The sequence below is a fragment of the Arthrobotrys flagrans genome, assembly GCF_004000055.1.
Source record: "Arthrobotrys flagrans strain CBS H-5679 chromosome Unknown unitig_0, whole genome shotgun sequence".
NCBI classification, from domain to species: domain Eukaryota; kingdom Fungi; phylum Ascomycota; class Orbiliomycetes; order Orbiliales; family Orbiliaceae; genus Arthrobotrys; species Arthrobotrys flagrans.
The window spans coordinates 7,775,619-7,802,691 of NW_027137550.1; the positions used below are offsets into that span (position 1 = coordinate 7,775,619).

The 27,073-nt window shown below is 45.0% G+C and overlaps 8 protein-coding genes across 8 annotated transcripts; 1 reads left to right on the plus strand and 7 right to left on the minus strand.

Annotated features, from left to right (window-relative positions):
- Positions 1–710: 710 nt before the first annotated feature.
- On the plus strand, positions 711–1,603 carry DFL_005285 (uncharacterized protein; the record flags this gene model as incomplete). The annotated part of the gene is made up of 2 exons (XM_067634519.1): positions 711–1,418; positions 1,478–1,603. 2 exons carry the CDS (start codon positions 711–713, stop codon positions 1,601–1,603), a joined length of 834 nt encoding a protein of 277 aa, XP_067492580.1.
- A 6,592-nt stretch (positions 1,604–8,195) lies between these two features.
- Positions 8,196–9,269, minus strand: DFL_005286 (uncharacterized protein; the record flags this gene model as incomplete). The annotated part of the gene is made up of 1 exon (XM_067634520.1): positions 8,196–9,269. The coding sequence occupies one exon, from the start codon at positions 9,267–9,269 to the stop codon at positions 8,196–8,198; it is 1,074 nt and encodes a 357-aa protein (XP_067492581.1).
- A 1,136-nt stretch (positions 9,270–10,405) lies between these two features.
- DFL_005287 (uncharacterized protein) lies at positions 10,406–11,047 on the minus strand (the record flags this gene model as incomplete). Its single annotated transcript, XM_067634521.1, has 3 exons — positions 10,406–10,568; positions 10,638–10,724; positions 10,779–11,047. The coding sequence occupies 3 exons, from the start codon at positions 11,045–11,047 to the stop codon at positions 10,406–10,408; spliced, it is 519 nt and encodes a 172-aa protein (XP_067492582.1).
- A 2,682-nt stretch (positions 11,048–13,729) lies between these two features.
- On the minus strand, positions 13,730–14,846 carry DFL_005288 (uncharacterized protein; the record flags this gene model as incomplete). The annotated part of the gene is made up of 3 exons (XM_067634522.1): positions 13,730–14,110; positions 14,180–14,378; positions 14,455–14,846. The coding sequence occupies 3 exons, from the start codon at positions 14,844–14,846 to the stop codon at positions 13,730–13,732; spliced, it is 972 nt and encodes a 323-aa protein (XP_067492583.1).
- An 882-nt stretch (positions 14,847–15,728) lies between these two features.
- On the minus strand, positions 15,729–16,465 carry DFL_005289 (40S ribosomal protein eS19; the record flags this gene model as incomplete). Its single annotated transcript, XM_067634523.1, has 4 exons — positions 15,729–15,769; positions 15,851–16,153; positions 16,226–16,295; positions 16,442–16,465. 4 exons carry the CDS (start codon positions 16,463–16,465, stop codon positions 15,729–15,731), a joined length of 438 nt encoding a protein of 145 aa, XP_067492584.1.
- A 718-nt stretch (positions 16,466–17,183) lies between these two features.
- DFL_005290 (uncharacterized protein) lies at positions 17,184–18,957 on the minus strand (the record flags this gene model as incomplete). The annotated part of the gene is made up of 6 exons (XM_067634525.1): positions 17,184–17,194; positions 17,278–17,294; positions 17,416–17,523; positions 17,593–17,623; positions 17,695–18,702; positions 18,861–18,957. 6 exons carry the CDS (start codon positions 18,955–18,957, stop codon positions 17,184–17,186), a joined length of 1,272 nt encoding a protein of 423 aa, XP_067492585.1.
- Positions 18,958–19,393: 436 nt separating this feature from the next.
- On the minus strand, positions 19,394–19,934 carry DFL_005291 (uncharacterized protein; the record flags this gene model as incomplete). The annotated part of the gene is made up of 3 exons (XM_067634526.1): positions 19,394–19,443; positions 19,506–19,631; positions 19,739–19,934. The coding sequence occupies 3 exons, from the start codon at positions 19,932–19,934 to the stop codon at positions 19,394–19,396; spliced, it is 372 nt and encodes a 123-aa protein (XP_067492586.1).
- Positions 19,935–20,962: 1,028 nt separating this feature from the next.
- Positions 20,963–26,270, minus strand: DFL_005292 (uncharacterized protein; the record flags this gene model as incomplete). The annotated part of the gene is made up of 6 exons (XM_067634527.1): positions 20,963–21,070; positions 21,133–21,409; positions 21,477–21,987; positions 22,043–22,321; positions 22,380–25,336; positions 25,405–26,270. The coding sequence occupies 6 exons, from the start codon at positions 26,268–26,270 to the stop codon at positions 20,963–20,965; spliced, it is 4,998 nt and encodes a 1,665-aa protein (XP_067492587.1).
- Between the last annotated feature and the right edge of the window lie 803 nt (positions 26,271–27,073).

The window sequence follows — 27,073 nt, forward strand, 5'->3', positions numbered from 1 at the left end:
ACCTATAATAGTACATCTCTTGTCCCCGAAACCATCTTTTTTGTACTTCCTGGTCTGACCTCCAGAACTTCCTTTATTTATTTTTTTGTTTCTGGCTTGCTCGCTCGCGCTGGGGATATTATCCTTACATTAAATACACCCAAGCCTGACGCCCTCGTCGTCCGATATATACTTCAGCCAATCCTTTGTTTCGTTTAACCTCGACTATTCTCCGCACAGCCTTGTCTCTGGAGAGAGTACATTTCATTGCAGCTACATCGTGTATTCGACTGAGCTGATACTAAACAGCATACTTGAAGGGCCCCGTATCCATACTCGCTTGGATATTTTACGACAAGTCAGACTTCTGGGGTTTACTTGAGAATCATTGAGAAAGGAGCAGTACTGCTTTCCTCCCCGGCTTGCACCTGCGCCTCGCCTTTCCTATCAATTTACCAGCAGATCAAGTCTTCCAAAGTTTCGGCTTTGGCAGACTTCCCAAATTATTTTAAAACCTGGCTGTCCAAATATCCCGAGGCGAGCCACTGCCTCTCTATAGTTTCCGCCAACCTGAATTTTGGCGGTCACCCATTAACGAGCATTTCGGTCCCTCGTTTCCAAAGTCAAACGTAACCAGCCCGCCCAGTCAACTTCCACTGACGGAGTTCAGCAATTCTTCAATGCAGTATCAGCCTATTCACCAAGGAGGACCTCACTCCAACAATGGCAATATGGGCGGCCATTTATCTCATGCTGACCATTATACTCTGACACCAAATCACACTCCACATTCTTCGGCTACAAAGCCCCGTAGTCGAACATTTCATGATATGGATGAGGATGTTCACGATGTAGAACATGCAGGCCACCAGTTACAGGCACAGCACGGTCACCATCACCATCACCACCAGCTGCCAAATCATAATGGGTATCACCATCCTGATCAACCGCCACCGCTTAAAATTCAGAGAGCAGATTTCGAAGACCTACTTGGAAGAACATCTATGCCAATGGGGGGACCTGGTCCTATTCTTGGAGGCCCTCCAGCATTGCAAACTTCTGGACAGCAATCGGCCCAAATGTTTCCAACGGGCCTTGGAAACCAAGGCCACCTATCGCCTATAGAGCCTTTGAGGCAGAGTCAAGGAGGCCCCCCAATGCTGGGGCCTGTTCCGGGATCACCGCATATGTCACATGGAGCGCAATCCATGACAACAGCAGTTGGGGCGCCAGGGATGCCAATGCCAATGCCCCGTCCAAGGGGTCCAAAACTCAAGTTTACGCCAGAGGATGATGCGCTATTGTTAGAGCTTAAGGAGAATAGAGCTTTAACATGGAAGCAGATTGCGGAGTTTTTCCCTGGTCGGTCATCGGGAACACTACAGGTGCGTTATTGCACAAAGTTGAAAGCAAAGACGACACAGTGGACAGATGATACGGTACGGATTGTTCTATAGTTTATATTTCTTCTTGAAGGGTAACTAATATTTCTATCTAGATCCAACGTTTAAGGAATGCTATGCAAGAATATGAAAATGATAGATGGCGTTTGATCTCTGCCAAAGTTGGAAACGGTTTCTCCCCAGCTGCTTGCAGGGAGAAATCAAAAGAGATAAGCATTTGACTAGCCGACCCTGACGGGAAGTCCGAGGAGGGGAGTTACTCCCCTTCTCACGAAGGATTTCCCGTTGGGGATAACGAAGGCTCCATTTCCTTCGATCAACGAGATAACCAAACAGACAACCGCGAGCAACAGCCAATGTCCCAGCCCATGGCCCAACCTATGCCACAATCTATGCCACAGTCAATGTCGCAGCCAATGTCACAATCTATGCCACAACAGCAACAGCAGTCTCAACAGCCTTTGATTCCGCCGCTGCACAGACCAGCACCAGTTCCGCACCACCTTCCCCTGCCATTTGATTCGAATCCAGAGAGATATCAGAATCTCCAAAATCCTTACCAAACCCTACCTCCGAAACATCCACTTCCTTAACACCGTGTAGCCCAAGCCAAAACAGAACGATACCGTTAGCGAACGACTTTGAGTTATTTTATCAACTCATTTTTTTCCTTTTTTCTTATTTCTGCGGAAGATTATGCATAATGGCGAGCTGAGTTTGTTTCCTTCGGGATGTTCATTTACGATTTTATTCTGCACAAAACTTTTTTCATATTTGGGATTCCTACATGGTCGGGGGCGTTAATTCTGAGTTTTAATTTGCTTTGGTCTCTGCAATTTTGTTTTCAATTTTAGTCGTCACAAATTCCCGTGCTTCTCATATGTTTTGCTATTTACCTTATCATTTATTTGGATAAATGTCTTTGAAAGTTGTCTCCGATGTTTTTAGGGGCAGTTATATCTCATCTCAATCTGGTGAAAGAACCAACCACAATACCTGGTTCTCATGTACCCCAATCTTCAATGGGGGTCTGTTTTTTTACTATTTAGAGCGAATCAATGGGAGGCTACAGAGCAGGGCCAGCTACAGATCAAACAGAGCCACATTTTTATGGAATTACCAAAATTCGAATTATTCTTCACGAGTAGGCGCAAACCATGAAACTTGATAAGCCTTGCAAGTGCAAGCTTGGAATGATCTCCGGACTTCGCAGGTAAGTACATAAGAATAGCCTTAACACGCGCTTATTACGTTAACGAACATTCGAAGAAAAAACGGTTAAAACCATTCTGGCCGTTATCTCATACAGCCAGCATGCATCATGCTATTGTGGGTTCGGATGCAGCCTGTGCTGGTAAATTCGACCGAGGTCCATGGACAGGTGGTCTCCGGTAGACGATATCCCTTGTGGATGTGTCGCACTTTAAAACTTTTAATTCTGTCGAGAGATTTCTTGATTGCATAAGCGACCATAGAAAACGGAAACCCAAACGATCGATCATGGTTCGAATTCCGTGGTAAGACTAATACATGTTAGAATAATATAATATTAATCTTAACACCTCACTTATACTGCTTAAATATTTTGCACCTTGTCGACGGTACTAGTCTAATTGCTAACGGCTTCGATATACTTGAGCCTTTCTAATGCGTCGATTTTCTTTTTTTTTTTTTTTCTTAGCTACTTCGAATCTAGCTTGAGTATTTGCTTACAGGAGAGCGAGAAAAAAATCTTCAGTCCTTCCATTCGAACTAGCCGCCCTGCAGGCCTGGCCTATAGAAACTCTCAAAGCTACGGCAAGGTTAACCCCTCGTTTCGAACCATTCAAGGTCTAAGGACCGCAGAAGCCTTCTGGATCGTTGGTTCTCCACGGATGGCCTGATGATTGAAAAATAAGGAAATATTACTTTTATCTGATCCTGGAGCTAGACCATCCCTGTAATCTCAATATGGGTAGCTGACGTATATGGGGATGCCATCTACTGCTTACACAGGACGTGTGGTGGCGACAGCTATTTTTCCCCTCCTGTGAAAACCTAAGACGAAGAACTGCACTAAGAATTCTAGCAAAATAAACCGAACAGAGGCGTCGCTAACTCGATCAATATACACGGGAAATGTCCGTATCTAGTCTGCTGCAGTTACGCATATAGCTTGCAAATCTAGAAACTGCTGTCTGGCTTTAATTGCGATCGTATTTTTGAGGGGATTATTGTACAATTTACGTCGTCATTCGAACGGAGATACTACTATACAAGCATATCCTGATTTCGGCGGAGCATCTCCTTTACCTACCGTGTAGACAATGTGCTGCTGCTGTGATCTCCACCTTTTATCGACGCATTCAAGGATCCAGCTGGTTCCTTACCTCCTCTTTCAGTGGTGACAGATGCATGTTTCCCGGTCCCCCGCCAGTCCATGCAATTATTTCCGACCCTCGAAACAGTTAAGGAAACATTTGGAGAAAGAAGAAATTATAACCCCCATAACCAGCCCACCCATTTAAGTTAAGTGGCTCGCCAGAACAACTTTCTGCCGCTACATGTGGATCGCATGCCATATAACGGTTCTTGGCTGCAGACAACATGTTCAACAGGCCTTTCTCCTCCAGAAGTTCGAGGCACCCACTCTAATGTCGGAACATTGAAGTCCACTTGCAGGAAAATTCGCGGATCTTTCGAGAATTATTACCATTTCATTGCACAAGAGTTAGCTCTCAATTAGTGGCCCCTGGCCTCAAACGTTTCGGCTGGAACATGCACGGAGAAATAACCATCTTTGAACAATCTTCCGTGTGGCTCCTCGTGATAAAACTGTAGTGTCTTGCCGATTGTGAGGCAAGGAAAGAAGCACGAGTCAGCCCGGCTTGATGCGCCGTTCAACGGATAGTAGCTAGTCGAAGCCCCGTACGTCTGCAGGAAATTTTACAAACCCCCAACGCGGCCGACTATGGACAGTATTAGTCCCAAAAAGGTAAAAGAGTGGAAAGTCTTCATTTCACCAGAAAGTTGGGAGTCCTGTAATAGCCTTGAAATAGTTTCTTATTCCATCTTGCTGTGTCAAGAATTAGCAATCCTTGGCCATAAGGATAAGCAAACCGTTCTCCGCTTCTCTAGGTGAAATTTGATGATGAAATTTAACGCATAAAGTATCGTGTTCTCAACTAACACTGGGGTACAAATGCATGCAGAAGAGATCACAGGTTTCCAGGCTACATTTGTACAGCAAAAGTTGCAGGGATATAGGCTGACATGACATCGTCCGAGTAATCTCCAATTTTTCGGAGCTGAGATTGCATGGCCATTTATTAAAAAATACCATGCTGGTTATATCTTAATGTTAATTTGGGGAAAAAAAATAGGCTTTCGGGACGAGGGGAAGGCCCCATGTTACCAATCTCAATAGATTGGTGATATCTTGCAATCGGTGCTGGGGGGTATAAAATATCGTAAAGGGTATAATATCCAACGCTCAGGCACCGACGCGTTGGCCATGTTGCGTTTGGTTTGTGGCTTAATTAGCTTCGCCCTGGTTTCCGGGGTCTTCAGAAATTCCCTGTGCTCGGGGCTCCCAGTTCCCGGAGACCCCCTGTAATTGCGCTAATTGCTATCCACAAATGCAGCACATTTCCTGGCTTTGCTAATTCTGAATTCATCACAGACAATGCAGTGTCGGATTCACTGCGACGCTGCTAGCTATATTTCCCCACATAAATCTTAATTGTGGAAGTTAGAGTGGCTTGTTTATATCGGCCGGTATGACTTGCAGTGGAAGAGTGTTCCCTCCATGGTTGGCCGTGTCAAGCCACAATCAATTGATATATAGATTGTCTTTGAGATATATGATACGGAGTTACACATCTGTATGTGGAAACTTAGGCCTACAACCGGCACCACCGGATACGAGACTACGCTGATAGCCCGTCAAACGAGCAGCGACCTTTAAACCGTGTCCTTTCTCGAGATCTCCGACTATTTCGAATTCCAGCATATGCGAATCCTTGGCATCGACTCCACCGTAAACCTCAGACGTACTCCGTTTGAAGACGGACGAAGTGTGTTTAGGAAGATATGCACGCCTGTTCCTAGGATTCCATCATGATACAGTTGATAGATGAAAAGCAGAAAGTGGGACCTGGTCGACCCTATCAATATATCAGAACAAGAAGGTACAGCAAGGAGTCTATCCGAGGAAGCACGGAGATGGGTTTGTACGACGTCAACCTTGTCTTGGCGCTCATATGTTAACCACCTTAGGCCCAGATCAACAACACACTGTGGATTAGAAAAGCATTAAAAGAAAGCTGCTGTCGATATTAGTGCTGAAGAGAACTATTCCAGTGTTCCAATTGTCTTATCCAGCTTCGGTATTCTCTGCAGGAGGGAGAATTTTCTCGCATCAAAAAAAAGGGCGTGAAGGCAATTATAACATGATAATGACTCGGAGTTTCCAACAGATTCGAGGTGACGAATCTATCTCTAGATTCTTCTTCGGCAAGTTAATTCAGTAGAACGGAGCTAAGAGGAGAAGTTCTATCCGTGAGAAGATTACCGAATATCACCCAAGAGACGGAAAAAGCCAGCTGCAAGCCGCATATATATCCATTTTTTATTTATTTTTTTTGCTGGCAAAGTCCGATATTTCGCGGAGCCTTGCACATGCCTACCAGATATAGTTTAAAACCTGCATCCTTCAGCTCCTTATCGACATACCTCTTATTACTTAGTGGCCTCATGAAATTTCACGATGTTTTCATGATGGAATTCATTTTTAAATTCGATTACTCTGACTACACTAATGCATGCAAGCAAATGGACAAAAATTTCAAATTCCATTATACCAAGAACCCGTTCCCATTGAGCTCTTGGAATTTAGCATGGCAGCTAGTGGAAGCAGTAGCATTGTTTAGGTGTTGGAAAATCCAAAATGGTCTTGCGAGCCGTACATAAATACACACTGACCGATTTGAGCTTATTGTTTCCTTTTTTCTCGTTATACGTACATTACATAGGCAAAGCAAATGGACAATTCAGCGGGCGTTGGTTTGCATATGTTGTGCAACTTTCGCTTCTTTAGACCATTAACGACTTGTTTTATAGATATTTGCATTCCCGTGAAGAAATTATTTACATTAAAATGTTCTTCTATTACCGTTCTTCGCATATACTAAAGACCATAATATTATAGAGTAGACTGACTAGAGACGACATATCTGCATGAAAAATAGGAATCAGGTAATGCGTCAAACTCCATCTTGGCTATATACGGCTAGCTTGAGCATGGGTATATTTCGATCTCATATGAGATGAGGTTGTGGTAAAGATATTAAAGGTTCGGCATTAACCTCAGTCCTATTTAAAAATGTGCATATCGTGGCGCCATGGTTACTCAAAAACCTTAAGGGATTCGATCTGTAGGTGGAAGTTATACGTTATTAGCAACATTCTTATCATTCTTGAAGTCCTGTGGCGCGCACCTTCAATTTCTTACATGAGGATGATTTCGCATGATTTTTTCCCTGACAAATGGTTGCGAGCACAATATATGGTTGGCATATCGCTACGCTGATAATGCCTTCTTTATTAATCAAGCTCGCATGTGCTTCATCCTAATGAATTCATAGTTAACCGTGGATGTGATATCCGGACGCGTAGTTAGACGATTGATTTTTTTGTGGGCGGACACCGCACGCCCAATAGCGGGTAGCCCACGGTCAGAAGGCTGGATAGGAAACGAACCCGCAAACTACCAAGTTTATAATTGTATTTCCGTTGCGGGTTTAGAACTGAAGTTGTAGCCTTGCGAATAAGGAATCATAGTTCATAAAACTTTCAACTCCGTTAGAGCGGCTTCGCTTCGAATTTCCTTCTTTTGTGGCACCGGGCCGTAGGACGGACTTATCTAGGCAAAGCGAATAGGAATACTAAGTATGGAATAATTTAGTACTCTCACCACATATATCTAGATAATGTGATAATCGGTGATCTTAACTGGGGATAAACTTGGGTTATTCGGTGGAAGAACGACAGCTAGTATGACAGCTGGTATAATATGTGGTATTTTCGAACCACGGCTGCTGCCATAAAAAATAGAAAACATGGAGGGATCGACGTAAGACGCACACCAGACACATCTCTTCCATCCGGACGAGATTTCCGAGATAATAACATACACTGATCTGGGCAGCCCTAAAACGTATGTGGAAACATCAGCCACCTGGAATATGCCTATGCATACAACATCGCTTCGACAACAAACGGCAAGTCTAGTTTTTCCTAAGGCTCGTCGTTCCGTGCCCATGTGAGGGATGACCCATTGCAAAGATTGTTAACCCCAAGATCGATCTAGAGTTCGGGTGCCCAACCATACATTGGTACTTGCACAGGTTCATGTCGCCCCTAGTTGAGTGCAGGTGTCCACGGGAACAGGGAACGGGAAGCTTCGAGGAAGTAGTCTCCCGCGGTTAACGGTTTGCTAGGAGTTGCACGTTGGATATCACCTTGGCATTGACATCTAGTGGCATTGGCGCTCAAAGCAATGCAATTGTATTGCAGGTTGGTGCTTATAAAGTTGACTTGTGAAATGCCTCTGGGTTGCAATTGATGTTCATCGCTTGCAGCGCTGTGATATCGATTTCGGAGTACAATACTCGGAGCTTAAATTTCCATTAATCATATTACAGCCTTAGAATTAACTACACCCGAGTGTGCGGATCAAAATTACAAGTATTAAAAATATTCAGCTTGCAGGCCTACAAGCGTATTACTAGTATATCCCAAATACCAAATCCCCGTCAGCTAGTAGCAATAGCATCAAATATCATGGCCAAACAAAAATATTGCCATCTTCGTCATTTGGCTGGCAAAAAGTAACTTCTCAAATAACTGGTCAACCCCACCCACAATCGTAACAGTCGCAGAAGCGTCCTTTCCAGGCTTAAGACCACCCCAACATAATTTATTTCCAACAACTTTACTCCCCCCTTTCCTAGTATTATCTCCCATCCCATTCTCTACCTCATAAAGCATAGGAAGTTGCACATCCCATTTCCCTTCAGGTGTAATCCACACAAACGATCTTCCAGCATACATAAACTTCTGTGAACCCCATGTGCGTTTCTCTAAGGAATTGGGATGTTCAACAATAGCCCTAGAGCTGTTCGATGCGGTATATTCTATCGACCGACTTTTCATTGAAGATAGTTTCCTGTCTCCTGTAGATGCCACAGATGTAATATTGATATCGATACATGGTATTATAAACTCTGTAGCACGGTAAAATGCTATATTTTCGAACTGGGTCTTCCCCCATCGGTTAACCCTAAGGCGGTAACATGTTTGGTCTGGTTGATCGATGGGGTGGGCGTTGGGCCAATAGCTATAGTTTGTGGAATCCATGTCGACGGCGATTTTGTATTGTTTCGAGGTAAGATTCGAATCTAGAGATAGAGCGTATGGTGAAAGAGTGGTAGAGTCGAATAGATGTTTTATCTGATTAGGAACCGCAAGATCTGGGTTCTCATCTTTTTCAACCAAATACTCTGCCAACAGCGATTCCTCAAGACCAATTGCTAGGTCTCCATTCTTCAAGGTACAATTCATTGATTCCTCAGCACTTAAAGTTGTTGGTAGAACGAAAGGAAGATCAATTTCATGGTTTTCGTCCAATATAGATCGAATAAGGTGATATCGACTGGCATGGAACTTTGCTTGTTTATCACAGATTGTTCGTGCTTCTTGGTCATGCCAAGTATCTTCGGCAATGGCTTTGAGACCGAATACTGCGGATTCGTGGAGGGATTGGGCTTTGGTGAGGTTCTTGGAGTGTTCCGAGTAGAAGGCAGACAAGCTGTAGCGGATAACTTCGATACCCTGTATACTGGCCATTGTGATATTCACTGGATTGTGATTCGATTGTCAATTTCAAACTGGTGTGGTTGCGTATTAGAAGCAATAAAAACTCCTTGCAATAGTCCACGTTGGCTACTCAGAAATAAAATAATTTTTGATGAGGTTAGTATAGTGTTGAACAATCCATGGCCGACATTGTAGGGGTAGAGGCCGGCATTTATATCCCACAGTCAAGTATATAATTTACATGCATTGTCATTAGCTAATTGGCATTTACGGGCCCTTCAGAATTCCGACGGAAACCCTAAACATTTAACATTCGTCGTCGTCATCATCCCAATATACCATCCCATACCAAATTTAACAATAACACTACCCCCAAGTCGAATTTAGAGACATAATACGCATATGCACATCATGTACCGGCAGCACCAAAAAATAATTGTTCTCTAGGTTCAAATGTTACCCTTAAACCACCTGTTTTCAATGCAGTATCTCGGCCTTGGCATATGGCTGTTCTGGGACAGGGTTTCGGCAGCCTGTGGAATGTCGTAAGACATATGGTCGCGATTAGCGAATTTTTTGGGAGTCCTGGGATAAGCCGGAGTCGGTTCCGTGGAAATCCCTCGGGAAGCTGCTATATCCGGGTGCATGTACATATGTGGAATTCGAATTCAAGTTTGGTTTAAGAGTGCACTCTCTGAGTTTCGTTTGCGCGCGAGTCGACAAAGCTTGGGTTTATTGCAGAAGTATGGAGATATCGGGATAGTTACATCGACCAACTTGGACTTTTCATGCCAACTACAAAGTACCAATCAAACGGGCAATAGTTAAGAATATTCATAATTAAAATTGAATATATTGAATAGAAATTCGAGTGAATTCGAAGCTTAGAGGCATCGGAAATGCAACGGGTTCAACACATGAACATCGCCACCGAACTTTACCTCGAGCGCCTGGGTTCGAGGTTAATATATGCCGTCGGAGACGTTTTGAAATTAACTAAATAGTGCGTGAATAAACTTAGGAATATTAAGATTGATTAATTCGCGTCCTACAACAGAGCCTCTTCCTGCTGTACAACCCCCTCTCCGTAGAGCCACTCAACTGTTGGTGCTCCTTAAAACCTTGTTTGTGATCCCTCCAACCACCGGCGCGAGCGTCGCTAATTATTAGACAGCAGTACCCTCAGGCTGCTCGAGGCCAGGCTGCACTCGACTCCGTCTTCCAAACCCAAAGCGACTCTTCTCCTCACGCACACCTGCCGTATTATCAACAGCCTGGCGGCGTCCTGCAAGGGCAAATGTCATAATTGTTGTGGAGAAGAATAGGATTCTGCAATTCCAATAATTAACAAAAACCACTCTTTCTTAATCAAAAAAAATAGAGATATTAGAGCCTTACGTCTGAAGAACCAACAAAGCCGCCCCCAACCTCACAGTACCACAATGCGGTGACCCAACCGTTGCAAAGACCCTCACCAAAACATTCCTATAACAACTGACGTGAAAATTCTGTCGATAAACGATGCATGAAGCAATATACCCGATGAACACGATGGCATCGAGTACGCCTATAAGTATCTGTGCGTCGTTGTGAGAGAATAGATGGGTGAAACTCGCAATAACGCTGAGAACTAGGGCGGCGACTGAGAACCCTAGGGGAACATCGGAGACGTAGTAGCTGAAATAGCCGGCTGTTTTCATTCGTCGATGCATCCAAGAGAAGACTCCGATGAGAATGACGGCGAAAATGAATTCGAGTAGGCGGAGGGCCAAAAGGCCGCCTCGGAGACCTCCAGATTGTCTAGCCATTTTACGATAGTTGGCAATATTTAAAATGATATGTTCACTTTTTGTGTTCTCAGAGCTTCAATATAGCCACAAGGGTTTTGAGATAGGCGTAAAAGAATATTAATATCAAGAGAAAGATGACGAGTGGGAGAGTAGGCCAGCATGGAACTTGCACTGTGCTGCGATTATATACTAAAGCGGGGTCGTGGTATGATATTGTAGCCACTACATCTAAATATCGTAATGTATACGCACTATACGAACTCTTAATACCACACGCACGATTGTGATTTGTAGATGCGGAGCTTCAGATTCCGATCTAAAACACCATCCACGAGGAATTACCCTGGACGTCATTCAGGGCTCCGTCACAATCTCAGAATTTGCGGGCCATCAGGTCGATTCTCGAAATCTTAGTAATTATTCCGACATAGAAGTGCCATATCCGAACTGCAAAAAAGTTCCATATACCACTAGCACATGTTCTTCTGGTAAGGAATTCGCAAACGAGTAAATGGTCAAGAATCGTTCCCATTACGCTATGCTTCCGCAATCCGGCCTACGTCACGCGGCAACGGATGATGCGGAACCTAGTCGGAGACACTGCTTCTCAAATACCGATAAAAATCATATGATAGTTTGACATAATTACTGGACAAAAAGTCTACCACCGCTGGGGTATCGATGAGGTATCAGCGACGACATACGGAATTTCCCTTTGGTGGCGCCAAGACTCAAAAAACCACACAGTTACATCAAAGAAATGTTAGGTCACTGGTTGCACAAAGCATCCAGGCTCTCGAAAAGTCAATATAATTCTTGATTTTTTGATATCAAAATCTTCAACGATAGAGTGAGTTCTTCCACCCAAATACTTCCGCAAGAAGTCCTACTTCGTCTAAAGAGCCTGTTTCTCCACACAAAATCCAACAAACCCTAACAAGAAAGAGGAGAATAGTTTGCCGACGGAACCCGATCGCCCTAAAAACGAGACAAAAAAAGCTCGAAAGACGCAAAAAGATAATGCTTTGACAACGAAGGGATTCGAACCCTTGCGGTTTCCCACTGCGATACTGAAAATCAACCAATTAGATCGATTCGCCTGAACACAGCGCCTTAGACCACTCGGCCACGTTGCCTCATAGTAAGCATAAAAGTCGGCTTGGAATGTCTTATACGAAGCATCTAGCCCACGGTCACATTGGATTGTTGTATTTTGACTGCCAACAACAATATTGGCGGGTCTCAGAGGGCTTAAATGAATTCAGGAGACATGAACAGTACTAGACTGCATTTTGAATTTATATCTTGCGAAGTGGCTACCTACAATGTATCAACTGCTACAAATACAACTCGATTTGGCTTTGCCCCTTCAAAATCCCATCTCAAAGCTACAAAATCAATATTGTGCAAAGGAGCCCAAGCCCCAATGCCGCACCAACTGACATCATACCAGTCGCAGCCCCAGAATCATGATTCTTGGTCGGCGTCGGCAAACTTGGGGCACTGGTGCTAACATTTCCAGAGCTGGACCCAGTAGAAGTTCCAATAGGCGAGTAAGCCGACTAAATCACCGTACTAATACTGCTAGAAATAGCAGGCGAACTTTCGACAAAGGAGGAAGTCTCGGAAACACTAGGAACCCCTGAAGGGCATACCTTACACACAACTTGCGGTCTAGTATGGATCATAAACTTCAGGACATTTAGTCATTAGGAAGTATGGAGTGCATGTACTGGCGAGCGCAGTGCTAGTTTCGGTTTGTACGGAGGTTGAGGTTGAAGTAGTCGTTGGGACAGCAGTTTCTGATCTAGATGACGGGCAAGCACTGCAGATAACCTGAAGGCGGGTATCATCGAAGTTGAGACAACTGGAGAACATGCCCCCTGCGGCAATATAGTTGAAGGCGCAGCATGGGTCATAGACGGCTGGACAGCCGGTCTGACTTGAGTACCGTGTGCATGTGATAGCAGATTGAGCAGCGACACCCAATGCATAGGCACTGCATGGTGGTAAAATTTACACCAATATTTCTGCTTTTGAAATAAAAAGAATCCTGTCGATAGGGGGTATAGATAGGATGTTGCAACTTACCCGACCAGGGCAACAGACTCGACGAAAGACGTCTAGACTTCATCTTGGAGTTTCAGATTCCTGAAGTAGATTCTAAAAGAGTGTCTGCAAAAAGAGTCGAATTGAATCGAACAATCCAAAAAAACGAGAACTGCTTCAGAAGAACCAAAAAAAATGAATCGCACAGTCTTTCTGTTTCTTTTCTTTTATATATCCCGACAATTAATTACCATTTGCAAATCCAGGAATTGGAAAACCCGATCTCACATATGCATCTAGATCCTATCATAGTCCGCGCACACGGTGATTTTTCAAAATTCCATCCAGATGATCAGCTAGTTAACTTTGCTCCAAGCCTCCCACACAAAACGTTACATCCAAATTCTACAACCTCGATCCCATCCTCAAGTACATTGCGCCGTGCACGTTCAATATTCCATAAACCCATGCTAGCGCCAAGACCATTCCGTTGGGGGGAGGCGAATTGGTCTTCCATTCACTCGAGAAACTATACTAATTACCGTTGTTAGCAGGCGAAGAAAAGCCTACTATCATTACTATCGCCCTAGAAGTTCCACAGCACCATCAAAAAACATAGCGTACACCTGTATTCCATATATTGCCCATAACCTATTCTTGTTCATCCTCTTCCTTCTCCTTCGATGTGGCTCCAATCCCTGCCTTCGCAGCATTTATCGTAACACTCGTCCCCTCGACCACATTAACGGCCGTACTTCCTACATTCGCTCCAGCCTGTCTAGTCCCATCGGCCAACTTCTTCGCATCATCTCCGTAATCATGTCCAACGATTTTTGAAGCCGATTCACCGATTTCTGACCCAACTAATTTGATACCATTCCCCAGTTCTTTACCTGCAATTGCTGCTCCTTCGATCGTTTGTTCAAACGTTCCCTTTGCTAACGATTTCGGCTGGTCGGATGATTGTTCATGTTGGTTTGGCTTTATGCCGGCCTTTTCGCCGATCCATGTGCCGGCGGTGTAGGCCGCGTCCTGTTTTGCGAATATATAATTAGTACCTACAATTAAATAATAACGGACGATAAAGAGTATATGGCTTACTGAGATTGTTTGTCCAGCTGTAGCCGATGTTTCCGCAACTTTCTCCGTAGCGACTTCAGTAGTGTCCACAATTTCCTTCGCAGTATCAGAAAACTCAGATTCCTTATCTGGAGATGCGGCCTCTTCGTTTCTTTCGTCCGTCTTTCGACTCAAATAGTTTTTTAGATTATTAGCCGTTTCAGCGATGGTCTTCGAAAAGCTATAGAAAACAGATCTGGTTAACTATTTCGATTCTCTCCGGGTTAGAAAAAAAGAGAGTGGAATTTGGAACATACTCATCAGCTCTAGCTACCAACCCTATCTTTAAAAACCCATTGTAGACCATGACCTTCTCAAACGTCAACGCATCCTCTTCACTAACCGACTCCGGGAATTCAATCTCAATAGCTCCAAGCTCATCTGTAATCTTGAACCTGAAAGTTTGGCAGAGACCGGCTTTACTGCCTAGAAACAGATCTGGATGAATCGGTAACGTAAGAGGTGTAGTATCTGCCGACGAAGCAGTTGGAGTGATTGTGAGAAATAGTTTTGCAGAAGTAGGATTGGAACCAGCCAGTGGCTCTGTGAGCGTTAGAGTCCCAGATTTTAATGGGATCGGAGTAGATGAGTTTGGAAGGATTTGGGAAGATGTTACGTCCTTGATGGATACTAACGGAGCAGTTGCCATTGTTGAGTGATGATGCTTTCGCGAAAGGAGCGTGAGAAGGCAGGTACAAAGGTAGTTGATAAGTTGCTTAGTAATAAGAGGAACTGATCGTGAAGATAAACAGTAAAAAGTATTTGCTGGTGGTGAAGAAGAAGGAGGTTGGAGATAATTTTGAGCGTTGTCGCTGCTTGACGTCACAGGGCCGCCAAAACCAAGGTGCGGCGATGCATCCCTTCCGTTTGCAGACTTCGAGCTGCATCAGCACTAAGCAGGATACAGCCGCTAAGAATGGTGTCAAAAGTTACATTTTAGAGCCGTCGATGGCATTTACGGCGGTTCAGTCCAAAGAACCTTTATTACTACAGTTGGAGCATCACGATGATTGGAGATAGTAAGGAAGGTAGTAGTGCCAGTATACCACGTCTATAATTCTCTCGAATCTGCTTCGTTCTAGTCAATTCCAATTGGAAAAAGCCTGCGTCTCCATTTAGCTTATGGGCGGCTAAAAAAAGAGGACGTCCATCATGGAAAAAATATATATTCATGAAGAAAGAAAGAAAAAAGGGAACATCGATATTACAGGGAACAAGGAAAAAGAATCAGCCCATAGGTACGCCGAATGAAAATGTAAAAATGAGTTATAAAAGGTTTGTCGCAGCTTTTTCCCCGTGGTGACAAAAGTAAGTTTAAAGGTCATGTTCATTACGACGTTTTCTGTTTTTTTGGCGCACGAAAGAAGAAGATGTGGGGGGTCGGTTTGGGAGTGATTTCAGGTCGACGGGGTGGTTTTTGACGGAGATTGATAGAAAAGGTCCATGAAGGTCGGAGTAATTCGAGGATTTGGATTAGGTGGGTATAGACAAGAGGAGAAGACTGAACAAAGCAAAAGGTCAAAAAGCAAATTTACTCTTCTTCCTCGGCTTCGATCGTGGTCTGGGCAATACCTGCAGTACCAATATCAATTAGCATCAAATCATAATATTTTAATTCTTTCCATTCCACCATTGTATAAGAGGACAACTTACGATCCAAATCTCTTCGGCCGGTCTGACTGATGCTCCTGCCACCCTTCTCGTTCTGCTCCAAAACACCAATCTTCTCAAGAGACTGGAGGATATTCCTGTCGACACCTCCAGAGGCATCGACGTGGTGGCTGGGACGCGAACCCCTGTTCTTGGTGGCACCGTGAACCTTTCTTAATCGGCCAACACCGACATTCTTGCGGAGGTAGATGTGGCGGGCGACGGCAGCGGCACGGGTGTAGTACCAGTCGATGGACTGAGGGGGCAATTCCTTCATGTTACCGGTCTTGACGGTATCGACCCAGCCTATATATTCCAACCATCAGCTCTCTTGTTCTCTAGATCGTCGAAAGACTCATTCCGGCAGCTGTTTCATACCGGGAACTGGCAGCTTGCCCTGTCTCTTCAAGAAGGCAGCGTAGGCTTCGATGAACTGCTGCGCAGGGACCTATATCCACCACAACACCATCCATCAGCATTAAGTCCATTCCAATCTCCAACATTATCCCCTCCCAAAAGTCACTGATATCCCAGCCCTTCAAAAAGTTGATCTATCGCAATCTTTGGTCTCCGGGAAATGATTTTTGTACGTACATCGCGAACGGAAACACCAGGCATGATTGCGGTTGTTGGAAGACTATATCGATAGCAAAGACTTGGTATTAGCTTTGATTGTCCTTTGTCGGGAAAATCGAAAACGTCGTCGTCGTACGATTCAACGTGGTAGGGGTGCAGCAAGGGGGAGCTGTACGTGATGAAGATTCGGAAGTTGTCGGTAGGTGTAAGTCGGGAGGTATAGATGGGTGTCGTCGTCGATGTTGGTGATAGTTCGTCGAGATTCAAGGTACTAGCAAATTTGCTTGGGTCCTTTGTGTGAGGGAACGGTCTAACCGGATCGAGGGCGTAGGGTTGGGCCCTCGACGGTCGTATATCCCGAATATAGAAGGTTTGACGGTCAAATACAACACAATTGCTAAATACAACGTCAACGCAAAATTTCTCTTTTCGATTTAACTTTTGATTTGAATACAACATTAAAGGGCTATGTCATCGGTAAATCCACTACAAAATCTTCAACAATCATCGTCGCCTTCTCTCTATATTCTTTCGCCTCTGTTGCTTGCTTTTTCGTCATCCCTCTATAGTTAGGTTTCCCTAAAGTCATCAACCTCCCCACTAATGGCACCCCCAATGGGTTGTACGCAAAACCAGGTGTCGTAAATTTTGGATCAGGGAATACCCATAATAATCCTCCACCAAGAGATACCGAAAGCCGCCTGTGGCTTCCAATATGATCCTCAAATATTGGACGTACGGGGTGTATCCAGCTATATTTTTAAAAATGTTCTTCGTGAAGTTAGCAATTAGTCAATCAAACAAGAAACTAAAGTAACGGGTAGGAAAGAAAGAAAATCACAGGTATGACTTACTCCTTATGTTTACAATCCTTCGAAGCATCAGTATAAAGCCCAGAAAGTAGATTGCACCTCCTTTATTCTCACCTCTGCAAGTATACATAAACCTCTTTGTGCTTAGTTTGTATATTCGATTCCGGGTGGCGTTATGACCAAACGCCAGGTTTTGGGAAGCTTTCCACGCTAGTCATGACAACATCTGCCCCCAATTTATGTCTCGAGCCGAAGTGGCTAGGCCCGGGGTCAACTTTCGTTAAGAGCCTATAGTAATATTCTATCAATATATGGAATATCGATAATGCAGAAGACATAAGACAACTTGCTGCTCACCATGACATCGGATATGTCATTGGTACAGAGCCTAACACTGTTAGCATCAAATTCCATATCTTCCAACGCTTGTAGAAATCAATTAAAAAGCATAGAACTCACTCTGTAGTTGAATGGGCTTCCCCTCCAAAACATCGGACACCTTCCACCCCTTTATCACTTTGTTGCCCGTAGGAAGCACGTACATCCAAACCCGCCGGTCCTCACCCATCGCAGTCCCAATGACCTTCTTGACCTTCGAAGTCGGCAACGTTGTCACCTGTACGTATCTTGGTAGCTTGATTCGGCCAGTTCCCCACAGGTAGTCATTGTCGGCTGGTGGAAACCTAATTGTAAAGAGACCATCTTTATTAAGTGACGTTAACTTGGGGTTGTTGGACTGTACTTCAGCCTCTGTTGCCGTTGCGGGGAGTCCCGCTTTTGGCGTCGACGGGACTAGCTGCCACCCTGTATAAAAGAAATGATTCGTAGCCTGGCCAGTACACATCTCTGAAAGCTGTTTGAGTTTACCCCAATCAGCCATCTTCCGTGCAACGTTCAAATTGATATAAAACCATAACTCACACATAAAAACAGTCATCGTATCAACATCCACCGGATTAACCTTCCTTGGTCCCGTAAATTCTAACCCAGGATATTCCGTCACCTTCTCAAACACCGGCACATTGACCGCCAGCTCTTCATCTTCATCCTCAACGTTCCCTTCATCATCCCCTATGCTAATATAGCTTGGATTCTCGCCAAATCTCGATGTCCTCTCACTATCATAGTTGCGTGATGTAGTCCCTCCGCTGACATCATAACATGGTATAATCTGTCCACTAACATCATAACGCGGTGTATTCGCCCCACCAGTCGGTGTCTTTGGAATATCAATAAACGGCGAGATATTCTTAATATACTCTCCAGGCTCTCTAATACCAAACGCTTTAATAGCAGTCCCCAAAGTAATCCCATTCTCTCTATCAAAGAAATTCTTCTCCAACATCTGACTCGGGTTCTCAGAAAACCATGATTTTCTCTGTTCCCGTCTCGAAGATAAAAGTTCACCCGGTTCAGTTTCCGGAAGGTCTTCTCCTCCATCAGGGGGGCTATCGTAACCTGAGGTATCTAGACTATTGCTATTGCTGTGATACAAACTATAACTATTATCATAATTATAATTTTGTGGTCGGTAGGTGGATATTCTCCCCGGTTGACTCAGCAAGGGATTTACATTAGGAGGCGCAAGAGCACTTCTTAGCCCCCAGCCTAAGTTATTCCCATACCACTTGTTCCGCTAGTATCGAGAATATTCATTCCGGTCTGGGGTGTATACGGGGTATTCTGCATTCCGGTCTGGGGTGTATACGGGGTATTCTGCATTCCGGTTTGGGGTGTATACGGCGTACTCGGAAACGTGAAGCCTCTACCTAGGCTTATTCCCACGTAGGAGTTACTCCGCCATTAGGGGTAAGGCTCCGGCGCTCGACGTTGAAGACTCCCCCGCCGCAGATGCATATCACGTGAAGATAATAATGCCAGCTAAAAGCCGCCACTTAATATTGTCGTCTACCCACATCTTATCAACTTCCAATGAACAAAAGGTGACATTTCGTATCAGAATTCTAGAGCTGACCGTACATTTAGATATAACCACCCAGGTGGTGCACATGAATTCTGTTCATTCTCCCTCTCATGGCTTCCATAACTTGAGCACGTTTTCCCACCCGTAACCCGCGCAAATGGCCTCATGCCAAACTTGAGCAAATATAAGCCCATTCAACTCGGTCCATTCCATAACTATATCTCAATCTTTAACTTAACGCAGCAATTGACAAATATGGTTAATATAAACATCGGGCAGCGTATCTAAAATTCATAACCAAATATGTTAGCGAAAGCCCAAATGAATATATAAATAAGTAACCTACTAGAACTCTCTTTCCCCAATATAACACACTCCTGTACACTCCCCTCCTCAAACCCCACACATCTCGGTAACTTCCCTCTGTTCTCCGTCAAATACTCCTTCTGCTGTTGTAAAATCTTTTCAGGTCCTACTCGCCAGAAACAGTTCCAAAATTAGCGTAAACTCTTATATATCTCACAGGGCCCTTCTAACAAAAGACATACAAGTATTAAGAAAGGAGAGAGAAGTACATACCCCCCTCCCACCGCCTCATAGTCAACAAACTCTCAACCTGCGAACTACACGCCCTTATATCTGGCTCCTCATCCCCATTTCCCCGCCGTTCATACTCCAACCCCCCCACATCACTTCCAACCGGATGCCCCAGCGTTGGTGTAACAAGCAACGACGACATCCCAACAACGAAGGTAGTAAAAAGTGCCGTTTTCATCGTTGACAATTGACCTTTCTTTATATATTATTAAGCTTGCGGGGTGATAGAAACCAAAGGTAATATCTCAACTATGATGATGAAGAGGGAGTGCTAGTGACGATGGAGTCTTCAGTAACCAGGCAATAAATATCCAATATATAGCTCCCTGGTCAGATCATCCGATCTGTATGACGATACATTGCTTATCATACAACGGAGACTAAAACTCCCCCATGACGTCCTCCCCAACCATGTCAAATCTTACCTCGGATCTTTTCGCCGTTCTTAGTCTTAAATAGTCCATAGCGTCGAATAATTCACCATTAGACTGCCGCTTTCGACTAAAAGGCAGAGCTCAACTTCTCTATATACAACGTCGACACTTTGAAATCTAAAAATACCACAATGCAATGGTAACGTGATGACTTCCGCCATCAGAATAAGGTTGGCTCAACCAATATATTATATTCAATATAAGTTACTTAGGTACTAGCAGTATTATATACCACCCATCTCCATACAAAATCTTATGAAAACAATCAAAAATGCACTGGTTGGTTACACAAAGAAAAAAAAAACAAAATTTTCAAAAACGCCCGCTAGAACGAGACGGTAAAAAAAAAAAAGCACTCCAAGCTCAAAGTTTAAAACTCTAAGGGAAGAAAAGAAAAAAAAAGAAAAAGAGAGGAAATCAATGCAATCTTCCGAACTACCGGACTTTGAGACATAATGGTATGAGTAATAGGTCTATAAAAGAGACGTCGACATTAACCCTCATTTTTATGCGTGTATACCTCTTCCAAAAGAAAACAAAAGAAGGGGAAGAAAAGGGGGGCAAAATAAAGGAAAGGAAACGACCGTCGCAGCGTGCCTCATCCAATCTATTCCCCCGCCACCCATGATGAAGAACTAGGAAGTAACTATGCTGTGAAAAATACGCAACTCGTGAGGGCTGAGCCAAGAATATAATCAACAAAAAGGGCCAATCCAGCAGACCCAACGGAAGCCGCAGAAAAATTAAAGGAGGTGGTAGAGCAAAAACCAATTCAACCATCCTTATAAAACTTCTTGAACAGAAGATGCAAGAACAAATTCACATTCAACTTACACATGCCCTCGAATAAGGTCATGAATTGATGATTATTATATTGTGCCTACGATCCGATTAATTAGCTTCAACCCTGAGTCCTCGTTATACACTTTATGTCAAACTCACCTGCAACAAATCATCTAACGGGATCTTCGCACTACCACCAGGAAGCATCATAGCACCCTGGCTGACTTCGATAAGGAAAACTCCGACTTCATCAGAGCTAAGAGTGAAGTTTATCTTATCGTAGTGGTGATAACCTTCCATTGAGACCAAGACACCTTTCTCAAATAAATTATGCGCGCTGTATTTATAACTACCAAACTTCGGCACCCGGCCAGAGCGTTGGAGTTCTTTGAGATGGAAGTACTGCTTCGTGAAAGGTAGGATAGTCTTCTTCTTCCTATATTCCGAATACCATCCGTTAGCCAACCTTGGTTATACTCCTTTTATCAGTAATAGAAACATACCCCTTCTTTGTCTGCAATGTCAACATAGCTTGCTCAATGTAGTCGTTGTAGCTCTGCAACTTGTCATCCAAGAACCTAGCCTTCTCGCCCAAATGGCTCAGCGTTTGCTTGACACCATCCAACTCTCGCTCGCGCTGTACTCGTCTCCTGTGCTTTGTCCGGATATCAATAGCAATAGCATTCAGAAGATCCTGGAACTGGTTCTTCCTTGTGATCTTGCCCGTCTTCTCCAGCTTCAACACATTCTCCAATGCCGTCTTCTTCAGCTCGCTGTAAGTCATGAGACTCACATCGCTCAAGGTATGATGGTTTGGTATATGGTCAGAGTAGGCGGCACGTTTGCGAGTATCGGCAGCATCTTCAGCAATGACTTGTTGCCACTTATACTCATCTTCGTCTGTAACCGGCTTAACGAGGATGTCCATGAGATCTGTGCCTGTTTGAACTCTTATGATGTACAGAACACATCTCTTGGTCTCGGTGAAAAGGGCCTTGATGTTGCTTTCGGGATCTGAACGAAAACTCAGTATGGCATTTCAATTTAGTAGCGTGGTTTATGGGCCTACCTTCGACTTTGCTGAGCCTTGGGTCTAGAGTAAGGCAAATTTCGCTGCTGGAGACACTTGCCAACTCCATTTCCGTGTTCTTGACATTGCCGAGTTCTCTGACAAGATCCTTGAGAGGATCCTCCCGCTCAGGAGCCATGAAATCCATCTCCCGGGATACCATTGCGTGAAGAGCGAAGATATCTGCCATCTTGATGAACAAAGTTGGCTTCTGTCGAGAAGTTAGGTCGTCGAACTCGTCCATGTCGAATTGCTTCTCTGCATTTGGCACTTGGATAACTGTTCGGCCGTTAGTAATCGCATCAACCTGTAGAAGGATGAAGAAATAGCAACTTACAATTTCTGAAGATAGACAACAGCCGCCCAATAGCTTCATTCATATAGTTGTTCATGGGCTGCAGATAAACATCTTCACCATGCGAGAACAACTTTCCAGCACTAATATTACTGAGCACCTTACTCAGGATTGTTAAGTTCTTCTTCTGAGCGGGGGCAAGACTCTTATCAATGATTCCAAAAGTCTCCGGGCTCAAGATAACCGGATTGAAGTATTTCAGGAAGAAGAAGTGAACAACGACCTGCATAATGCCATCTGGGTGTTCTTGTGGGAACCTCGAGAGAAGAGCGTCATGCGAAACCTGTGCAAGATATCGCATACCATAAGGCAATCTTGCAGCATTCTCCTCAATCGCATCGAGAATGCTGTCACAGAGGTCACGTAACTCCTCAAGATGTTGCACAAATTCGTTTCTTGTCTCGGGGTCTCGAATAGCTTCTTCTGGGGTAATATCCCTGCGCCTTTGACTCTTCCTTCCCGTGCTCAGTTCCTCGTTGTTAATGGAACTCATATAGATTTGGAGTGGATTGCTTTCAAGATCAAGCGCGTCATTATCAACAACCCGCCCCTTAAGAATAGGCCCTAAAAAGTCGCGCATGTACTTTCGGTCTCGTGGTGAGCGGATGTAGTTAACCACCAGTCTGCTCCAGAAGAAGTTTCCACGGAGATAGTCTTGTGGTTCCTGTGATACATCCAATTCATCCCGTATGCTCTTGGCGATAAGTTTGAGCAAGTAGTACTCTTCTCGCCTCTTCTGAGCATAACCGAACAAGCCTATTATCAAGTTCTCAAGCCTCTTCAAATCCTTTTCGGCGGTCCCGACCTGGCGCACGCGTTGGAACATGCGAGACAGGTAGACAGGCTGGGTCTGAAGGGCAAAGAAGAGGATTTGGTAAAGCTCGAGCTTCCGTCGTGAGTTCTTGTTGAGAGCCTTGAGGTCAAATGGGTCGGAAGATCCAAGTTCGGTGTTCCCAAGCATGACGCCGTGGTGGCCTCCGAGTTTCTGATACTTGATAACTTCGTCCAATGTGATCTTGTTGCGGATCAAGAGACCAATCTTAACGTCGAGTTGTTCAATGTATTGTTCCTGTAGCTCGTTTTGTCGGATGTGCTGGACGACGGTCTTGCGCTTGGACTCAAACTCCATTTCCTCATCGAAGTCGAAGTCGCTGTCATTGAGAAGGTGGACAAAGTTCTTGACGGTACCGACAGGTGGATTCTTTCCTGACATCAGACTTCGATAGGCCTCGCCCTGCTGTTTAGCCCTGACAAAGCTTTGGAGCTTGATAACCTTGTCCATATTTTGCCTATAATGCTGAAGCTTGCCATGGAAAACCTTACGCTGGAGCGCTCCTCGGATGAGAGATTGGACGTCGACAATTTCGGGTTCTTCGTCAATGACGGCCTCGACAGTATGACGAACAGCCTTCCGTGCCAAGGCTGCTCGAATGCATGCCTGGAGCCCGGTAACTTCTTCTTCGTGGTGGGTGATCATCTCAGCAACAAAGACGTTCTTGGTTCCTCTCATAAGTGCACCTCTGCCACGAGCTTGAAGTTCAATGATCTTGCCAACTTGGGCGCTGAGAGCAGTGAGCTTGGCCTGGTGTGCCTTACGGGCGAGCATACCCCTGATGCTACTCTGCAAGTCCACCACCGGTTCCTCCTCGTCATAAAGGTTGTCATGGTGGCCCATGATATCGTGTCGAACCGACGCACCACGGATAGCGGCCTGAAACTTGATAATACTCGGTAAGGCGGCTTGCAATTGTCTCTTGAGCTCAGCATGCTTTCGGCGGTACAGTATACCCCGTGCACGAGCTTGAATCGCCTCCCAAGAACCAGGTTTCGCTTGGAGTCTGTTCATAACGCTAGCTTTCCGACTTCTGTACATCACACCTCGAGCAATAGCCTGGAGTTTGGCGACTTGTTCGTTGGCTTGTTGTAATTCGGCTTCCTGGTCGGCGAGAGCCTTGCGAGTAAGCATGCCTCGGATCTGGGCTTGCAATCCGGAAACATCGGCTTCGCCTTCGTAGATGTCGTCCATATGCGCACCGAGGTCGCTTCTGAACAAAGCGCCACGGATCGCTGACTGCAGTTTAGTAACGGCAGGAGCAGCTCGTTCCAATTCCTCCCTCTGGTGTGCGAGCTCCTCACGGACTTGTTGACCACGCTGTATAGCCTGCAACTTTGCAAACAATTTGGAGTTCCTCTTGAGAGACCTCTTCTTTTCTTCCATGGCCTTTCTCATCAAAAGACCCCGAGCAAGAGCCTGCATATCGGAAGCCCAGCCGTTCATCTCGAAGGTGTAAGCGAAGCTTTCCCTGGCGAACATTCCGCGGATTCGAGATTGGAGATCCAAGACTTCCGGCTCACAAGACCACATGTCATCCATCATCCACCCTAGGGCAACTCTGATAAGTGCTCCACGGATGGCAGATTGAAGCCCTACTACTTCATCTTCTACTTCTTCGAGTTCTCGTTGTATTCTTTCTTCCTCGGTTTCCTGGGGCTCTTCGTCGAAATGCTTCCCAACACCTCTGAAACTCGGCAAGGATACACCAGCCTGGTCCAGTCCCCGCTGGGTGCTATGCAGTTCTTCTTCCGTGAACTCAAGTTGGCCGACAAGATTCCCGATCGAAAAGTCTGTAAATCCCAACCTCAACAACAGGTAACTCAGGGCGTGAATACAGTAAATGACTTTTGGGATATTCTTCTTGTCGTAAAGATCGGTAAGTTCAAAGTAAAAGACCTCGGGTAAATCCATGCGTCTGATAAATTTAAAGAATCGAACGATATTGTCGGTATGGCGGTATTGAAGCCTGGGGTCAGCGAATATACGCGGAACCAATTCCGGCGCAAAGACTTGAGTGACCCGAGCGAGGGTGATTCCATTTCGAAGATAATTCTCTAGTTCGATAATCGGAGGGATCTCCTCTTCGATACATCGCTCGATCCATCTATGATAACCAATATAGTCAGTTACCAGGTCAATATTCCACACACATTTATATGACGGATGACATACTCTTTTGCTTCACCGATATGACAGAGGTATTCATAGGCTTTCAAGTACTTTCTCTGAGCATCCATCCAAGTCACAGAGGACCAGTTGTGCTTGCCATCATTAATGTTCATTTTCTTGAAAGCCTTTCTACCATGAAGACCGACGACATCGTGAGCCTTAGTTGCAGCAACGATTTGCTCGCCAGTCTCGGAAAGCGTCCGAAGATGGCTAACAGACGAATTCTTCAGGGCTTTCAAGTCGGCAGAAGTCGCAACGCCAGATGCGCCAGTAAGAATCATACTAGTCGGCCGCTGAGACATTCTTCGAGCTGAAGGATCTCTCTCCGACAAGGTAATCTCTGAAATGGCATTCGACAAAGCTTGGTCAGTGGTTGGAGTCGCCGATGGCGTGTAGTATCCCTGGATATCACTTCCGCGAGGCGTAGCATTAGTCGACGAAAAATCCAGCCTCCGAGCAGCAGAATCCGGTGTTTGTGACACAGGAAGATTCCTAGTGTAGTGTCCCCCTTTTGTCGGCGTTCCGGTGGGACTAGCAACCGGACTTTCAAGAGGAGAGTACGGATCCGGGTTATGGCGACTCGCATAATGAGACCCAGACCCTGGCGAAGAAGGTATGTTTAGGCTGTACTTGTTGAGATATGATGTTGATGAAGAAACAACGCCATCTGTGTTATATCGGGAGACGGAAGGCACCGACGAGTTTGTAGATGCTTGAGAAGGCATGGAACCAATCGACTGGGTCGAGTAATTAGAACCGTACGCCGATGATACGCCTGATGCGATAGACGATGTTGAAAGCTGACGGGTGTGGTGGGAGGTTTGGTTGAGATAGCTATTGCGGCGGTTCCCCGGCGAGGAGGGGTACATATTATACGACGACATTGATGCGATGATGCCTCAGTAGTTAGGGAGCAGAAGGTGCCTTGTTATTGCGGAATTGTTTGATTCATCGATGCCGATCGATGCCCCGATGATGATGGTGATGGTGATGATGGAGGTGGAGTATGCCGGTCGGTCGGGTGGAGAACTCAGTTGAAGCTCAATCCTTCTCCAAATCAGACTGTGAATGCGATCAGACTTTTGTTGACAACAAAGGCCCGCCGAGTTGCACTTAGTACTCTTACTCCTCAGTTAATAAGGAGCGCTGATATTAAATGAACGAAGCCGTCGACGGTTAAATTTCGGCCCGACTCGTTAACAGCCCTGGAGGGTCCTGAGGATCGTGGGAGGGGGGTATATCAGAGATGCTAGATGGGATTGTGATGCATCTTCGATTGGGTGCGCCATTCCTGTTAATACTTTTTAACTTGGCGGACTTATTATTCTTTGCATGCGCTCCGCTTTGCCTTGCTTTGCTTTGCTTTTGCTTTGCTTCGTTCTTGTTAGGCAGTCTAACAGTACTAAGCCACTTTTGTTGTCTGTTTACGTTCCCGGGCTCCTGGTCCAATCAAAGCCCCGCGTTGCCACGGTGATTGTGATCGATCGTCTCAACACAGTGTCAGGTCAAACCAGACTTCAATCACGTGATACGGGTAATCGCTGGAATAGAGATATCATAATACCACACGAACAACAACAAAAACGGATACATTCCCCTTCATGGAAAAGTGGCCTAGCTGTGAACTTTGCCCTACATCGGATGAGCGACGCGAGACCAGTTTGCCTCTGAT